Source organism: Dermacentor variabilis, chromosome 9 (genome assembly GCF_050947875.1).
Source record: "Dermacentor variabilis isolate Ectoservices chromosome 9, ASM5094787v1, whole genome shotgun sequence".
NCBI classification, from domain to species: Eukaryota; Metazoa; Arthropoda; class Arachnida; order Ixodida; family Ixodidae; genus Dermacentor; species Dermacentor variabilis.
Genome location: NC_134576.1, coordinates 49,416,693 through 49,434,266, shown reverse-complemented (window position 1 = coordinate 49,434,266; position 17,574 = coordinate 49,416,693). Strand labels below are relative to the sequence as shown.

Genomic DNA, 17,574 nt, shown 5'->3' with positions numbered 1-17,574 from the left:
TGGCCACAATTACTACATGACCGGGGTAGTAGGAGAATTATGGGAGAGGCCTTTGCCCTGCAGTACGCGTAACCAGGCTGATGATAATGATGATGATTATGATTATTATTATTATTATTTTAAGAATGGCTAAGTGACCGTGGCTATCTGCCGCTGGATATGAGGACAACGTGGCCGGAGTTCAATGGTTGCCAAAAATCAGAAAAGCTCGTTTACCGCGCTTTCGTTCCACTTTGAAGGAATCTTAAGTGTTTACAGAGTCACAATACGGAGCTTTACTGCGACGTCCCTCGCAAACGCGCTTGGCAATTCTGGGATGTTGAGCCCCATCGTTTAATAATGTGTTTAACTTTGCTTGCCTACTTTAGGTACTTTGAGACTATCTATCTATCTATCTATCTATCTATCTATCTATCTATCTATCTATCTATCTATCTATCTATCTATCTATCTATCTATCTATCTATCTATCTATCTATCTATCTATCTATCTATCTATCTATCTATCTATCTATCTATCTATCTATCTATCTATTCCTTTAAGCCTACCCAGTGGCTGAAGTTACCTACCCGCTTGCACCGCTAGGTAAGTAATCGTCGTCGTGGTGACGTCGCGGTCTTTCGGTCATGTTCATTCGATCTTCGTCATCGACTCTTGTCGTGCGTTGTCGTCACATCGTCATCATCGTACAGTCGGTGTGCATTCGTTTTCATACCCTTGTCGCGATGCCATCGTGGTCGTTCTATTGTCGTGACAGCGGTTTCTTCATCCGATTCTCCTCATGCCATCGTCGCCATACAGTGGTCGTGAGAAAAGCATTCGGATGTCCTCGCCACCATCCCATTGTTCTCATACCGTTATCATGATATAGTTCTCATTGCGTTGTCTTCATTCATTCCTCTTCATAGCGTATCATGGTGATGTAGTTATCGTTCCATCGTTGTCATTCTACCTTCGTCATCCGACTCGCATCATGCTGACATCACGTGATCGTCTTCATGCATCGTCATACTTTCATCATCTTCACGCCGTCATCGTCACGGTGTTTTCTTACCATCGCCACCATTTCAGGAAAGGCATCCCATTGTCGTCATCCCATTGTCGTCATACCAGTTTCGTCATTCCACTGACCTCAATATTTGTTCTTAGTTCTATTCTAATAATGCTGCCGTCATTCAATCGAAATTATGTCGTTGTTATCGCCGTCATTGCTTTGTCGTCAGACAGTCGTCGTCATGCAGTCGTTATCTACCCGTGGCCGTCTTCTGTCGTGGTTGTTCCATCGTCGTCATTCCAGCTTCGTCATCCAGTAGCCGTCACACCATCCTCGTCAGGCTATCATTGTCGCAGAGTGTTTGTGATACAGTCGTTACCATATAATTGTCATCAAACACTCGCTCTCATTCCATTGTCCTCATGTCGTCGTAGTCACGCTGCTCTCGTTATACCATCATTTCAGAATAGTGATAATACTGACGCCATGTCGTTGTCGTCATATTGGCTTCGTCATTCTGTCGATGTCATTACCTCTTTATCACTTCATCGCCGTCAAACAGTCGCCGTCATGCTGCCGTGCTCTCAGGAGACCTGAGCACGCTAGTGCCACAGAAAATAGGCCGATGTCAGAGACAGGGAACGTCGCATATAGCCGAAGCAATGGAAACTAAAACTGCTGATTCTAAATAAACGTGTCGTTAGCAAGTCGGTGCGTCGCTACATTTCATAAATGCCAATCGCATTACCATCAACAGTCCCCGTGAGGTGGTTTGAAGGTTAGGTTCGGCACGTTAGAAAGATGTGTGACGCGGGGAAGACGAATTAGACAAGGTGTTTCGTTACAACACAAGCAGAATATATTATATCGGTACTCACATATTACACACCTCAAAACCTCTGTCAAACATGAGGCATCCTAAAGTAGGGCTAGTCGGTCTCAAGTTTCCAGGGTGCTAGCGGTGCCCGATGCGGTAGAGCTGCCTCCGGTGGGGTGATGGCCGAAACAGGACGAAGGATGGGCAGAACGGGCCGGAAAAGTAGCCGACCACCGGAAGCCGACAGCATTCTAGAGTAGGCGACTGCAACAGTCCCGAAGCGTACGGCAGCAGCTAGCTCGTACCACTCCGACGAGCGCATCAGGCGAAGGAACGGGGCACCCTCCGTCCTATAGACGGACGCCCGAACTTCAGAACACCTAGCGTAGCTGCAGGTACACCTGTCCCTGTGGGCCTTGTCCCACCCACCCGGTCCAGCGATGTTCGAACAATCTCGTCAGACAGGTGTTCACTCGCGATGTCACAATCAACGCGAACCGAGCAGCGGCGGGTGGTCCCTCCGTGTCGCCCGCAATTAATATTCCGTTTAGCGTTACAGAAATTGTGGAACATCTGCGCTTCGGGCGTCAAAACTGCGTGACTCCTCCCAAGTCCCTCTCGAGGGGATAGGCTGTCGATCTTGGAAACATACAGGCAGACCTTTATCCACATTTGCTAAAGCTACGCATTTGACGCCATGTCGGAACTCGTGTCCGTGGTGCGGAGGTAGGCCCGCACTCTTCCGCATTTCGCGGGGCTACTGAGAGGAAACACCAAAGTCTAGATAATTACCTACGTAAACAATCAACCCCCAGTATGCAGCAATAGAAGATACAGCTCGCCAGCTCAGACACAGAGGGGCAAATGTCGCTTCTGAACAAAGTCCGGCGGGCAGCCGGGAGCAGTGGAGACCGGGACCTAGGGCCCCACCCACAGGATCTCCAAGACCATCTTACTCCCCAATAAATGTTTTCATCACCATCACCATCTTTTCTACATGTTCATGATGGTGCTGATGAACCTCTATTATAGACGTGCTGCGCGAGATGTTCCCTTCTATTTTGCCTTCTTGCTGGTGTAAGCTGTTCCCGTGTGCTATCTTTCCTGCCGTGAACTCTGCACTGTACTTCATCATAGAGAAGCTCTTCCCGTGTTTATTTATTTATTTATTTACTTAAGTCAACAATGGTAACGGCATGCGGCAAGTGGGAAATATTTTCCATATATAAATTGCGAATAAACAATCTGGTCTTCAACCCGCATGAAAAATAAGTTTTTTCATGCAGTGACAACAGCATCGGGCAACTTTTGCGACCGAATAAGCGTGGAATTATTGTTAGACTAGTTAAATGCCCAAGCGTTAGTCTTCTATTCTGGGAGTCTTGTCTCTCCTAAGGGACTGACCAGACAAACCTTCAAGTACGGTTTCTGACATTAAGAAAACGTTATCTTCATATACCTGTTCAAGGAACGAAACCCTGAACTAGTCGATGCCAACGTAAAAATTAAAAAAAAATTAACTTTGGGGTTTTACGTTCTGTGATGGTTAGGGTCGGGCATTAAACGGATGGTAGCTGGCCCGTGCCGTAGTCCAACTTATCCACGCTGAGGACGTTGTTGAAGGGAGAGACTTGTTCTCATCGAGAACGAGGAATATGGGATTTATATACAGTATCTACATGAGAACGTTACAGTTCATCAGTCTAACATGACTGAAAGAGGAATGCACACCGAAGAGCCGACAACGGCTGCTCATAAACACTCTGTACTCCCCAGATCCCTAGGTGAGGGGAAACGGCCATTCGACCAAACGGAGCGTTCAAAGTCATCGTCGCCGACCCGCCTTTGAGGGGGAGGGTTTACACAATCACTTTCGCACAGGTTTCACTGAACACACCGAGGTGAGCGGGTATCTTGCAGACAGGGGTCTTGATCCGGCAGATGCTTCTTGATTTAAGAAGTGACCCCTTATTCATTGGCTGCCGCGTCTGTCCATTGACCGACGACATCTGGAAACCGTGAAAGCGCCGCTGCAAAATATCTCTTTCCAGGAATACCCCCGCTCCAAGCAACTCGTGGTGGCCACGGCCACTAACAATACTTTGTCCGCCGACCGCGTTTAGTCATAGCGGCGTCGAGGAGGTGTTGATGTGGTACATCGCCGTCCCTACAAAACGAGTCGCCGCAGCAGGTGGGGCAGGGTTCCAAGGTCGCTTCTGGGTAGCTTGCCATCCTCACAGCTGCGGTTGGCGGGGAAAATTTTGTACCCTTGCAGGCCGTTCGTAACAGCTCATTCATGACCCGGAAAATCTCGACTGGCCAGTGCTGATAACCGCTGGGCAGGAAAAAAATGGCTGGTGGCAAGGCGGGGACGCCTTGGCTTGCAGCGACCAGTTGTTAAATGAAGGCACCACTCCAAAACTACCATCAAGGACAGTAAACTGCAAAGCTAACCCCACAACATGGCTCTGCGCCGAGATTACGTATCTTGGATCTTACTTTAGACCCGCTAGGCTTCAAAGAAAACATATGTGAAGAAACAACAAATGCTGCATCTCGCTACGCCAATGTTTGAAGGAATTTCGTGCTGAATTGAGCAGTCATGGATGAAGCCCTGATGAATGAGAGGGGATCTTCTTGGCTTAACGAAATTAACAATAACAACCCCAAAATTTAGGCGGGATCCCTAGACGCAGAACTCAAATTAGCCTGCTCAAACCATCCGCATAGCTGTGCAACTTTCGCTTCTTATGTCTAACAGAGAAGTTGTACTCTTGGAGAGTGAGGCTCCATCGGAGCAAGCGGCCCTTTTTGTGCGACATTTGATTGAGCCACGTAAGAGGACAGCGGTCGGTCTCGAAGATGAACCTCGTTCCGTACAAGTAAAACGACTACTTCTGGGCTGCCCAAACTAAATAAGGATATTGCTTCTCCGAAGTGCTGTAGGCATCCTCTTTTACAGTTAGTTTACGGATGGCATAGAGGATAGGATGTTCCTCGGTATCGTCGCCGACCTGACTAATTACCACGCCCATAGCCCTGTCGCTTGCGTCAAACTGAACTATGAATTCTTTGCGTAGTTTGGCGCGCGAAGCACACGACGAGAAATCAATAGCGTTTTTAAACTTTGGAAAGCGTTCTCAGTGTGCTTACCCCAGTGCACGCTATTCGGTGCTCCCTTTCGGAGGGCGTCCATTAATGGACTTGCCATTTGCGAGTAATTCGGAATGTACCGTTGATAGTACCCCACAAGTCGCAAAATTGAACGAATGTCTGTTTTCGTGCGTGGCTGTGAAAATTCTCGTAGCTATTTTCAGCTCAGCCTGCCGTCTCATGCCTTCACCGACAACATGGCCAAGATAAGTTACCTGCGAACAGCCACACCTACACTTTTCCGCCTTCGTCGTTATGCCTACTCCCCTCAACCGTGAGAACACCTGTGTGAGGTGCGATACGTGCTGCTATCAGCTGTCCGAAAAAACTGCTACATCAGCAAAATATGGCCAGCCGAACACCTGCAAGTCTTTTAGGACAATATACATCAACTTAGAGAAGCTAAACGGCGCGTTCTTCAGCCCGAAGCTGAGAGCGAGAGGGCGAAAAGTGCCTACAGGTGACATAAATGCGGCATAGCGGCTGGCATTTTCTGAAAGGGTAACTTCACAGTATCCCCGCACGAGATATATAGTTGAAATGTATTTAGCAGCGCTAACTGATTCAATTCGTTCCTCAATGTTGGTTATGGGGTACAGCTGATCCCTAGTGATGGTATTCAATACACGGACGAGGATCCTTATTAGGGCTTTCTACAAGTATTAGCGGTGACGTGTAGTCACTCTCAGCGGGCTCAATAACCCCCAGGTCTAGCATGCACTGCATCTCTGCCTCCATAATTGCTCTTTGTCGTGGAGACACTCGGTAAGGCTTTGATATTACGGGTTCGGTTCATGTTAGCTCTATTTCATGTGTTATTAGTTCGGTTCTACCTGGCCGATCGCAGAATCTGTCGAGATATTCCCCTAACATCCCTTTTAGCTCATCTAGCTGCTCGGGTCTAAGAGCCTGTGAGCTTACCGAATGTTTTACCACTTGATTTCAGTTTGAGATCGCCTTATGCTCATTGAACTGGGTACTAGCGCCATCCTGCTCCTTGATGGTAGAGTTGACGACTCCGCTCCACTCTACGTACGGCTTCATCAAATTGCAGTCATATATCCTCACCTCCTTCCGCCGACCGGAAATTTTCAGAGCATAGTTAGTATCTGAAAGTTTGTGCAACATTTTAACGGGTCCGTCCCAGTGAACTTCAAGCTTGTTCTTTCTTGAAGGTTTGCGGATCATTCCCTGGTCTCCGGCATTAAACGCACGAAGGCTCGCATTCTTGTCGTAATAGAACTTGCCGTTCTTTTGACATACTCCCATGTTCTTTTAGACTAGTTCTTGGTTACACTTAGCCGTTCCAGCAGATTTAGCACGTATTCTACCACTGTTCTACCACTATCTCCTCTTTGCTCCCACATCTCTCTTAACATTCTCAGTGGAGAACGGAGTGTCCTCCCATACACTAGTTCTGCGAGAACCCTGTGGCCTCATGAGGAACCATTCGCAAAGCAAACAAAGTGGCCGGAAGATAATTCTCCCAGTCGTCCTTGTGCTTGTAACAGAGCGCCCGTAAAACTCACTTAAGCCCTGAATGCCACCTCTCTACACTATTTGACTGAGAGTCAGTGCGCTAGTGAATACTCACCCTTGATCCGCCTGAATTTCGGCTGGAAACCCAACTAGTGCTAATACCGTCAAAAGCGCGTCTACTACTTCGGTGGAGCTGAGCTCTTTCAGAGGGATCGCTTCTGGAAACTTTGTAGGCGGACACAGCATGGTAAACCAGTACCTGTAACCCGACGTTGTCTTTGGTAGAGGCCCTACCGTGTCTACCACAGGTCCTCTGAAAGGTTCTGTTATTAAGAGCACTACCTTAAGTGGAACTTTTCATGTTTCGCCTGGTTTACCCGAGCGCTGGCAGGCGTCGCATGATCTTACAAAGTTTTCTACGTCTTTGAAACAGCCGGGCAAGTAGTATTCCATAAGCATTCTTTCCTTTGATTTGTTTATGCCTAGGTAGCCAGACCATCCATTTCCATGACAGAGACTCAAAAGGACTTAACCTGTATTTAGTAGGTACGACAAACTGATCTAGAATCCTACTATTTCGGTCTCTGTAGTGCCGATACAACAAGCCTCCTCTCTCATGTATCGTCACGTTGCGCCTAGCAATGCCTTCTTTAGCTGCGTGATGCAATTTAGCTAAGCTGCCATCATTCTTTTGCTCGGCTACCGGTGACTCTCTTTCCACACGTAAGAGCTGATAGAACTTCCTTGAGGCTGGAGATAGTAACCACCCTGTCTCGCTTGCGAGTGCATCAGCTGGCTCTTCCTGCAGGTGTGAACTTTGACACTCTAGTGACACGCTCTCATTCAACTGGTCAGCTGGCAGGGTTTCCTGAACCGTTTTTTCGTCCCTCGAGCCTAGCTGGGATTCGGTTACTGAAGTTATCTCTTTTGGTTCTTCCGCTGGAGTAGCTTTCGTATTTTCAGCTGAACGCGACGGCATTTTACGAGCTTGGCCTCGCGTCAACACCTGTACTACGCCCTCTCCCAGTTTAAGCCCTTTGTCACTCAGTAACTGATCCGAGCGATTCGAAAAAATGTAAGGGTACCGCAGCGACAAAAATTTGGAAACAGCAGCCTCGGCCACGAGCTCCCCGAAAGTTCCACTGATTTTGACTTTGGCCATGGGTAGACACACGCTGTGTTTTTCTACAACCATGCTACTTTTCCAGTGAAGTCATCTACTGTGACGTAAGACGGATGGAGAATCCGATCCATGCTACTTCTCCAGTGAAGTCATCTACTGTCACGTAAGACGGATGGAGAATCCGATCCATGCTACTTCTCCAGTGAAGTCATCTGCTGTCACGTAAGACGGATGGAGAATGTCCATAGTGGCGTCACTGTCTCTCAGCACCCGGCATGCTTTCCCATTAACTTGCAAGCAGGTCGTGAAGATATGAGCTTACACTTTCCATACTCTCGTCTATTTCGTCCACGTGGGAGAAAAGTACGCTAGGCTTCCCGCAGTTGACAACGATATGTCCGAGTTTGTGGCACGTATAGCAGCGGATAGGTCTAACAGATTCGAACTTTCTTTTCTGCTTTTTTTTGCGTTTGATTTCTCCTCGCTCTTTTCTGAGGGCTTTACGTCCATGCCTACAGGCTCCCATCGTCTAGACTGTGAATCCTTTTTGAACGGAAATGTTTTCCGCGGTCCATTTCGACCGTCCTAATTTCCGTCCTCGGCGCACAGCTCTCTACGAGTTGCGTATTCTTCGGCTAATTCAGCCGCCCTTTCCACAGAGTTTACATTTCGTCTTTCTTGCACCCACAGCTTCACAGATTGTGGGATGCTTCTGTAAAACTGCTCCAGACACATGCATTCAATAATCATTTCTTTGCTCTCGTACGCTTCCGCGCTTTTCAACCACTAGACCAGGTTTGACTTTAAGCTATACGCAGACTCCGGATATCCCTCGCTATCATTCTTTCCTGTGCTTCTAAACATTTGCCTAAAAGCTTCGGCTGAAAGGCGGTACTTCTTCAAAAGACTGGGCTTAACCTTTGCATAATCATATGCCTCCTGCGCACTGAGTCTGGCATTTACTTCCGCAGCCTCATACGGCAACATAGACAGCAACCGCTGTGGCCATGTACTCGGACCGAAGTTCCTCTTCTCACAAGTCCTTTCAAAATGCCCTAGGAACAAGCCTATGTCGTTCCTGACCTCAAATGGCTTTAACAGCCTGTCCATGCGGTATGATTCTGCCTCACTTGATCGTCCCAGAGCCCCTTCACTTCCTTCAGACAACTCCAGACGTTTTCTTTCAAGCTCAAGTTGCATTTTTCTTAACTCGCGATCTTTCTCGCATTCCTCTCTCTCTGTCCCGTTCTTCTCTCTCTCTGTCCTGTTTCTCTCTTTTCCTGAGAAGTTCTAGCTGAATTTCAATGTCCTCTTCATTGGAGTTTTCGGAAATCAGCATCAATAATTCCTATTTTAGCACTTGGTTGTGTACCTCTAGGCCCAGTTACTCACCTGCAATCAACAATTCGTCTCTCAGCAGCGTCCTTAACAACATGGTTGCTGCTTTACTGCCTTGATCCTGCTTGCTAAACCTGCCTAGGTAAACAAAACGTCGACCCGCCTTTGAGGGGAAGGGTTTACACACTCAATTCCGCAGAGGTTTCACTAAACACACCGAGGTGAGAGGGTTTCTTGCAGACAGGGATCTTGACCCTAGCAGGCGCCTCTTGATCTAAGAACTGACCCCTTAGTCAGTGGCCGCCGTGTCTGTCCATTGAGCTACGACTCTGGCGCCCGTGAGACCGCAGCTGCAAAATATCTCGTTCGAGGAATTCCTCCGCTCCAGGCAACCCATGGCGCCCACGGCGAATCAACTAACAATACTTGGTCCGACCGCGTTTAGTCATAGCGGCGACGAGTGTGTGTTGATGTGGCACATCGTTGTCCCTACAAAACGAGTTGCCGCAGCAGGTGGGGAACGGTTCCAAGGTTGCTTTTGGGAAGCTCGCCACTCTCGCAGCTGCGGCTGGCTGGGAAAATTTTGTAGGTCGGTACCCTTGCAGGCCGTTCGTAGCAGTGGCAAAATCACTATCTGATTGTGAGGCACGCCGTAGTGGGAGACTCCGAAAATATAGATCAGCTGAGGCTTCTTAACGTACGCCTAAATCTAAGCACGTGGGTGTTTTTGCCTTTCGCCCCCATGAAATGCGACCGCCGTGGCCGAACATAAAACTTTCAAGGGTGCTACATTGACATAACTCACTTCGTTTCTTCCGTAGAGCTACAATAGATATTTCTAATGTGTACGCCGCAACTTTGTTTTATTATATTTTGGGTCATAAAATGCTTTTGTATAGTACTATCCATTGTAAGAAACTACGTGCCAATTGAGTGGCGACCCCTGGTGCTGGTTATGCGCACCGCGTGTGAAGCAGCAAGGGCCTTTTCAGGCTTCCAAAACGTTCGGTGTCTGCGCCCTGCGTCGGACGTCGCTCAGCGAAAACCATTATTCCGAACCACAACTGCGCTGGCCCTCTACGTGGCGCAGAGGCGTTACCGAACTAATTAATTCCTCAAGATAAGATGCGTCAGAAAAATCGCTAACTACAACTTAAAGACAGCTTAAAGACTCGATAGCGTCGGAATGTCGTTTGAACATACCGGAAGACACAAGCGTGTTTCGCGTAAACTCAAACACAAACCTCTTTTCCAGCGTTTCTGCCATTCCTGAAGTGGCGCGCTGCGCTCAGTTCCTTGCAACACCACCATACAGATGGCGCTCGCCTCCGCGCATCTGTGACCTACGCAACATACCTCGTTGCTGCCAGAAAGCTCGACCACTCGCCTTCATGCATAGCGTTCGCCGGCAGCGCTTCCAGGTAAACATTACGGTTATATAAGGTATAGTTGCCGGGAAGCATGGGATCTTTGAGTACCATCGCGTTCCGCTGTTAAAAGCGATGCTGAAGCGTCCTCCGTATTTTTCGTGGGGGCCCTCCTCACAACATTTCCTGCTTGGACAACAAGTGTTGATGGAGCGATAAAATTTATGACGCCCATGTACTTAATTCAGCGAGTTTGACACCTACGAGATTGTGCGCCATTTCTGAACATCCTCTACCTGTGAGAAAGGTGCTAGAAATTCTCGGAAACACGCAGTAGAGCAGCTCATATTTCACAAACTCACCAATCTAAATTGCTATTCAGTGCTGCAGCAGCGAGAGACATTCAGCGAAACGCGATACTGTGCAGTGTCCACTTTTGTCATGGCAGCTGGCTTCAGTTTTATGGCCCTTAAATGTAGAGCACTGGAACAATTGGGAACGCGCACCTTGTTGAAGATGAGGCCTTGAATAATAGAGCGTGTTCTCCCGGCCAATGTAGCCTGCAGGTCCATTTGGTAGCACGTCATGAGGAATTCGCAGGCAGTTGTTGCAGCAAAAAGTAGTGCCGCAGTGGTGATGCCCGTACGGCTGCGACTGCTTACCAACAACCTGAAATCGCGAAATGTAATATATCTGCTTCATATTAATTTCTACGTCCGCATAATAAACGCAGACGGCAATAAATCTGCAGACAAAGGGAAGGATGACATCACGCAATTAATTAGGATTACTGGTGCGACTGTGAGCGTTAAATTCGCGTACTATGTGCAGTTAAGGTACGCAAGCGAAACAATGGTTCAAAGACGTTCACAGAAAACCTGTAGAATACACGGAAACTCAGTGGTCTGCGAAAAATCCCACCCTTGAGAAACAGGGCATGAAAGGAATGCCTGAACGTTGTTCTGGCTCTCGTTCGCCCTTTACAGTGGAGCTGTTAAAACCTCGTTGGGATTCTCCTGACGTGCGCAGCTTCGCCGAATCGGGGGAGAGAGAGGTGAGAGAGAGTGAAAGCAGAGTATAAAAATAGCATCGTGCAGCATAGCGATGCGGCGAGGGTGCGTGGAGCCTAGTGAGGAGAAGGTGCGATGCGCATGCGTGCGAGGAACGCGGTCCTGATGCGTGCCCTCTCCTGCAGGGCGTGAGGCAGGGGTTCAGGCGAGGGAGGAGGGGCGTTTTTTTCCGGCAGCTGCTAGGGTGCCTCGATGTACTCTTCGCCCGCCGCTCCGTACAGAGTGGAGATAACCGCCGCGTCTACTACGGCGTTGGCAAAGACAATCGCGGACGCCGTAGTACACGCCTTTAGCGCACGTCGTAGGGACGCGTTGTCGGCGCTCATGTGTCCTGTGTGCGCTTCGGCACTCCTTTACTGGCCTTCCCCCAGCTTCTCTAGTCTCTTGTGTTTGCGGTAGCAGAGCCACGCACAATTTTTTGTAATTCTGAAGGAGGTTTGTTTATTAACATTTGTTTCTCTATTACTGCGGCAGCAAATAACAGTTCGAAACTTGGTTACCTTTGTAGCTTCTTTCGCGGTTTCAGCTACTCAAATCAATCAATCAATGAATAATCCTTTATTGCTAGCATCTTGAAACTAAAAGCGCACAAAGACGAGAATGAAGAGAGTGGAAAGGACGATGCGCTATTTACAGAAACAATATATTATTGCACAGATAGGACCCATGAACAACACTACGAGGGCTATGTTTCTATGGTCGTCGGTTCACTAAAATAATACTTGAGTTCGAATTAACCAAGACCGTATTGTGTGTCGAATTTAGCTTGCTCGTTATGCAATTAGAATTATTGGGCCATTTACGGAGCTCGTGCTCGGAGTTTCCGCTCGGCGACCATGTGAATACCTAAACATTTTATTCTTAAATAAAAAGAATAACATTTAAATTCCTCCCGTGTACGCGTAATCCAACTCATGTCACATGTTTCCCTGAAGTAGAGCATAGAGCAGCCTGCCGCTTTTGCGAGCTCAGCCAGAAATACACTTGATATGCGCCACTCTTCATCATCACCTCTCACGCCTAGTTGAGTCACTGGCTTTGTACCACACGGCGCGCCGCCAGCGAGGGAATCTTTTTGAGTGTCCACACGGCCCCGTGCGCCACACATCTCAGAGACCCCGCTCTGTCCTCTCCGGCAGCGTCGCTAGATAGCGCAGAGTGTCCGGAGGTAACTGCTAGCCAGGAGCCCGATTGCAGTACACGCCTCATGGATGGCTCATTTATCAGCATTCGAAGACACCGGGGCCCCATGCGTTCTAAAGGCCACACGCGGACCGATCTATAGTACAGTGTGTACAGGGAGAAGCCCGAAAGAGGAGTCCAGCTACGGTAAACGCCTCATGGAGGACGCGTTCTCGCGGTGGCAGTGCGTTTCGTCGCTACAATGCTTCTGTGGCTGCGACTCTTTCCAAGGAAATCACTATCGGCGCGAATATCACATACAGAGCCGTGTAAGACGAAACGGCTCACGTGCTCGCAGCGCGAGAATAGCACACGCTACCGCGCTCGACTTCAACGGCGGCGCTATCGACAGCTCCAGCGATTGCGCGGCAGCATGGCTGGCCGGCCTATATAAACCGTGGCGGCTACCTCTCCGGGCTGCTTTCCAGACTTCTAAGCTAAGTGCATTACCGTCGACAGTCCTCGTGAGATTGGTTCCGCCGGAATTTTATTGCAATAGCCATTACATGAAGTCTCCAGGCGCGTTTCTGTCGTCGGTGTCGCCGTCGCCGTGAGGTTCCCTATAATGTCCATGGGCGATAGAATCGTCGCCGAGCGCAGTATACTGCATGTACGAGTGAGGAGCGTGAGCAGGCGATGGGGCAGCAATCTCGCGCACGCAATGGCGGAAAGCGGGGAAGAAGCGCAGCGCCTTCTTTCGCGTGCAAGGCCTTGGGGAAGGGAGTGAGGGGCATTGTACTCCGGGTTGCTAAGGAGGCTGCGCGCGCTCAGCCGCGTATAAGGAAAACATATCCCACATAGAAAGTGCGTGGGATATAGAAGCGCTGCGCAACCCTCGGGGATCGAGCGTTCCGCAGCGTTTCTTGAAGCAGTTGAAATTGATTCACGTGACTCGGATAGGTCGCAATGCAAATTATGCGTGTTCTTATCACCAAATGGAGTGTCAGTGTCCACGGCTGCGGCGCGTTCACCGCGGCGGCAGTGAGTATCCCGTGCAACAGTAACACACCAAGAAAGAGACAGACGAAAGGAAAGATCGTACTAGGGAGAGCGTTTGTGAAAAAAAGTGGCGCGTTTTAATTCGCAGTAGTTTCGGCTGGGCAAGACAAAACATAAACGCCTTATTAATGATAGGTAAATAAGACAATACACCACTGAGTGTAAAGGTTTACCTATTCTGCGGTTTTTCTCTGCGTCTGGGGAAATGCGATACCGTCGTACGTGGAAGCTGCGTCGATTCAGCGTCCGTTCCGAGCAACCAAAAGCACAGTCAATCGCTGCCGGACTATACTTGGCGCGGTAACACATGTGCAGTAGGCAAGCACCCGTAGCTTCTCCTTCATAGCCACAGAAAGTTGTCCGCATATTGAGTATGCCTATGTTTACAGCTTATATATACAGCAGATAAAACTTGTATTCGTATAGATGCCCTTGCTATGGTAATCGATGCTTCGCCTTTCGGGCGAAATTGCGACTTTTATTATTTACAGTCGGCTTGGAACTCAACCCTAAGATTTTTGCAATAGCTTGACAGCCGGCTTCCGCGCATTTTGCTAGCCCTCCTTCTTTCTCAACAGGCTCGAGATCAGCGATAATTGTCTGCTGACTGACTTGAGGTATCTTCTATTTCGCTGACCCTCTCACAGTAGTTCAGAGAGCGAAGCACTTTTGACCTCGATTTGCCTTCTTTGATTTGCGTCAGGACAGTTGAGCTCGAGTTCATGGTTCCTCGTCTCTAGCTAATTTTACAACGCAGCCGACGCATATCTCTTAGTAGCAGACGACGTGGCACAGGGCTAGTCATTTCGTGGTGCAGGGATGTGAATGCCTGCCACTTTGGTTACAGCACATAACCAGCTAGCATAAAGAAGCGATGCGTCTGTTTTTGTCAGAGTACGTTGGGAAAGGTTTCTAACGTGCGAGACTGCTTTTGTTAAAACAATGTTTTCTTGGGGCACGTTTTCTGACAAGAAACAGCACCATACCCAACATTCCTTCGGCTACCTGCCCATTGCAACCTATGCAGTGGTGGAAAAGACTTAAGCGCCTGCAACAGGCGCCACACCTCCTTCGTTGCTGCACTTTTCTCCTTGATTTGAAATGACACCGAAGCGCACAGACGCCGAACTGCATTTTTGTGACGTGAACTCGTCCACCAGAGCGCACGACAGTTTCGACAATTGGTTCAGAAATATGAAGCGAAACCGGAAAGGCCTTAATATTTACCGGAAGCGCTATGCTCAAATTATTCGATAGTACATCAGCTATACACTACACCCATGACAAATAACTTACTCGAGGGCAGGGATTCTTGCGATTACGGAGGCGTAGTAGCCCAAGACGGCCACTACAATCCACAGGACATCCATCCACAAGACCTTCAGCAGAACGAACACGAACGAACCACGGCTCCTAGGAGCTATTTTACTGGAAAAGCACAAGACAATCTTGTCGTCAAAATTGCTCACAATACTAACAAAGGACCTAATGCATTAGAAACGAATCCTTTTAAAGGTTTATCTTTGCCAGGGTCTTGACACACACCGAAATCATATGCTGGACCGCATTTCTCAGGTCACTCAGTGATTGGACGGCAATCAGTTTTTCTGTAGCTTGCAGGTCACGTAGCTGCTTTTTCTTTGGCGAAGCCAACATTTACAGCAATCACTAAGCATGTTCACGAGGCCGCCAAGTCGAGTTTACTGTCTTATTACCCCTTCGAAATTGCCGGTGCAGAGTGCACGAAGTGCGCAGTAGCACGTTGAATTCGAATTAATATTTTGTTGACTTTCTGCGACAGCTTTGAAACCCCAAAAATAACGAATAAAACTGAAATAAATACGCCTTTTATATATTGCACTCAGGCGAGTGTGCGAAAACTGATCTGTGGCTAGTTCATGGTGTTGCTCACTGTTACTGGATCTCTATTATGGCCAGAAGCCTGTTTTGTCCTCCATCTTCGTGTGACTGAAACCCGGTAGTAATATGTTTGTACATAGATCTGGTGAGTTCAGTTCGAGCAGTAGACCTCAAGTGGAATTACTGAAAGCATGTAACTTCATTTTTCTCAAGGCTCAAAACGATAGGCCAACTTCCATCAGCAGCCATGGAAACTTTCGCCTGCAATGTACACGCACAGACACAGACACACACTCGAGACTGCCTCGTATGGGAATTCTTTGAGGAACAGCATTAAGTATTGGACACTAGAAGAGTTCTTAAGCAAAGAATAAAGTTCGGCAGCACTGAAATATTTGTTTGTTACCGTGAGATGAGTCGTGCCGTAATTGCCTGGATTAGTCCTTTGCAACGAATTCCTCTGCGGAGTGCAGGTATCCGAGCCGTTGCTGAAACTCCATGTCGATTCACGTCTTTGAAAAGCCTGCGTTATCGACCCTCCTATGATTAACCGGTCAGGTGGCGCGTATTTTTTATCAGCAAACTTCCTATACAAGTGCATATTTATGAGGAAATTTTCGCACACAAAGACATGAGCAAAATGCTATTTATTTTCACTTCTTCTATGATGCTGCAGCTTGGACTCCAAATATCCGGACTGCAAGGTGGCGACACCTACTGGTCGATGGGATACCCACAACATTGATCGAGCACACAAAGGTGCCTCGCAGACTACGATTCGGACCGCACGTCTGAAATGACGTTTACAAATGATGTATCTTTGAAATGATGTATGCGTTTATTAGCGCTAGCCAAGCCGCGTTCATCATCATCATCATTATTATTATTATTATTATCATCATCATCATCAACAACAACAACAACAACAACAAAAACTGAATAGCCCAGTATTTCTTTCTTTTTTGCTCTTGGCAACACAACTTGAAATGCGAACAACTCGCCCTCTTCTCTCACAGCGAGCGAAGAGTTACCCACAAACTGATGAATAATAACAAGGTTCTGACACTTATTCTTTGTTCACTAACAACATGTTTTTGTTTCACATTGAAAGTAGGTAAAAAAAAGTGCCAGACGAGCTGCTGTAGCTCTGTTTCTATATTTTGCTGGAGTTTATTCTCCTCTTTATTAATTAATTTAAGTGCAGTGCCAAGCACAGCAACGTGTCCCTAAAGCAACTGAAGTTTCTTTCTAATGTATGGTTTCCCCTCGTGGTTTGTAGAGCAAAAATGTTTTCAATGATTAACGCTTATTCACAATTAATTGAAAAGGAGAAGTCCATTTGTCGAAGCGTTGGCACCCGCTTTTACCTTGTTATAGTTTTTCTCATCGTCTTGAATTTCCATCTCCTGCCTACCCCGTGTTTTTCCTTGTTCAGAAGTAGGCACACAAAAAATAAAACTCCGTGATATGAGAGGGTTGAGGGTTTTTAAGCTGTCTGAAGTAACACTTCGACATCCACGTAGACCAACAGATCAGAATGTCGTTGACAAATAAGGTTTTCATTCTAGAAAGTGCCGAATCTGGCAAAAAAAAAGGTATTGCATTCTGATTCAACAGCATACCATGCCTGATGAAATTAAAACCTTTACTGTAAAGCATCAGCCCCATTGCTGGCCATTCATTTCTTGTTGCTATTTTTGTGCAAGAAAACCGCGAAGAGTTACTGAAGTAACTGCAGTGCCGTTATCTCTGTGCAAAAATCAGTAGGAGTAGTTCCACCGTGAAATATTTCAGTAAGATGAATAGTTGATTTGCGAAACTAAAGCGGAGTCTCGAAAATGTAATGTCAGTTTAGCCCCTTTTGTATCGCAGAGTTCATGACTGGTATAACCCGGCGCCTGAAATATACCATGAGAGGATAGCAATCAGTCCGCATAATATTGAAGCCACCTTAATGCTGTTAGCTTGTCATGCGCTTCCGGTAGCACTTACGTATGCGAAGACTGAATCTGTGTTACATCTTGGTAAAATTTTAGTCTGGTACGACCGAGTCTTTAACATTTATCCAGCAGGTTGCTGTTTCCACAAATATAGAAAGTTGGGCATTATAAAATGCGCATTTTTCCTGACTGAACTTTGAACGTGATCATCATCATAAGCCTATTTTTATGTTCACTGCGGGATGTAGGCC

General features: G+C 47.6%; 1 protein-coding gene across 1 annotated transcript in view; it reads right to left on the bottom strand.

Annotated features, from left to right (window-relative positions):
- LOC142558345 (ATP-binding cassette sub-family C member 2-like) overlaps positions 1 to 17,574 on the bottom strand; it is a 144,838-nt gene that overhangs the window by 90,045 nt on the left and 37,219 nt on the right. Inside the window, exons 7-9 of the mRNA XM_075670490.1 lie at positions 15,790 to 15,906; positions 14,820 to 14,951; positions 10,779 to 10,941 (exon numbers count right to left, since the gene is read on the bottom strand). Coding sequence (XP_075526605.1) covers positions 10,779 to 10,941; positions 14,820 to 14,951; positions 15,790 to 15,906 — 412 coding nt within the window. The remainder of the gene's footprint in view (positions 1 to 10,778; positions 10,942 to 14,819; positions 14,952 to 15,789; positions 15,907 to 17,574) is intronic.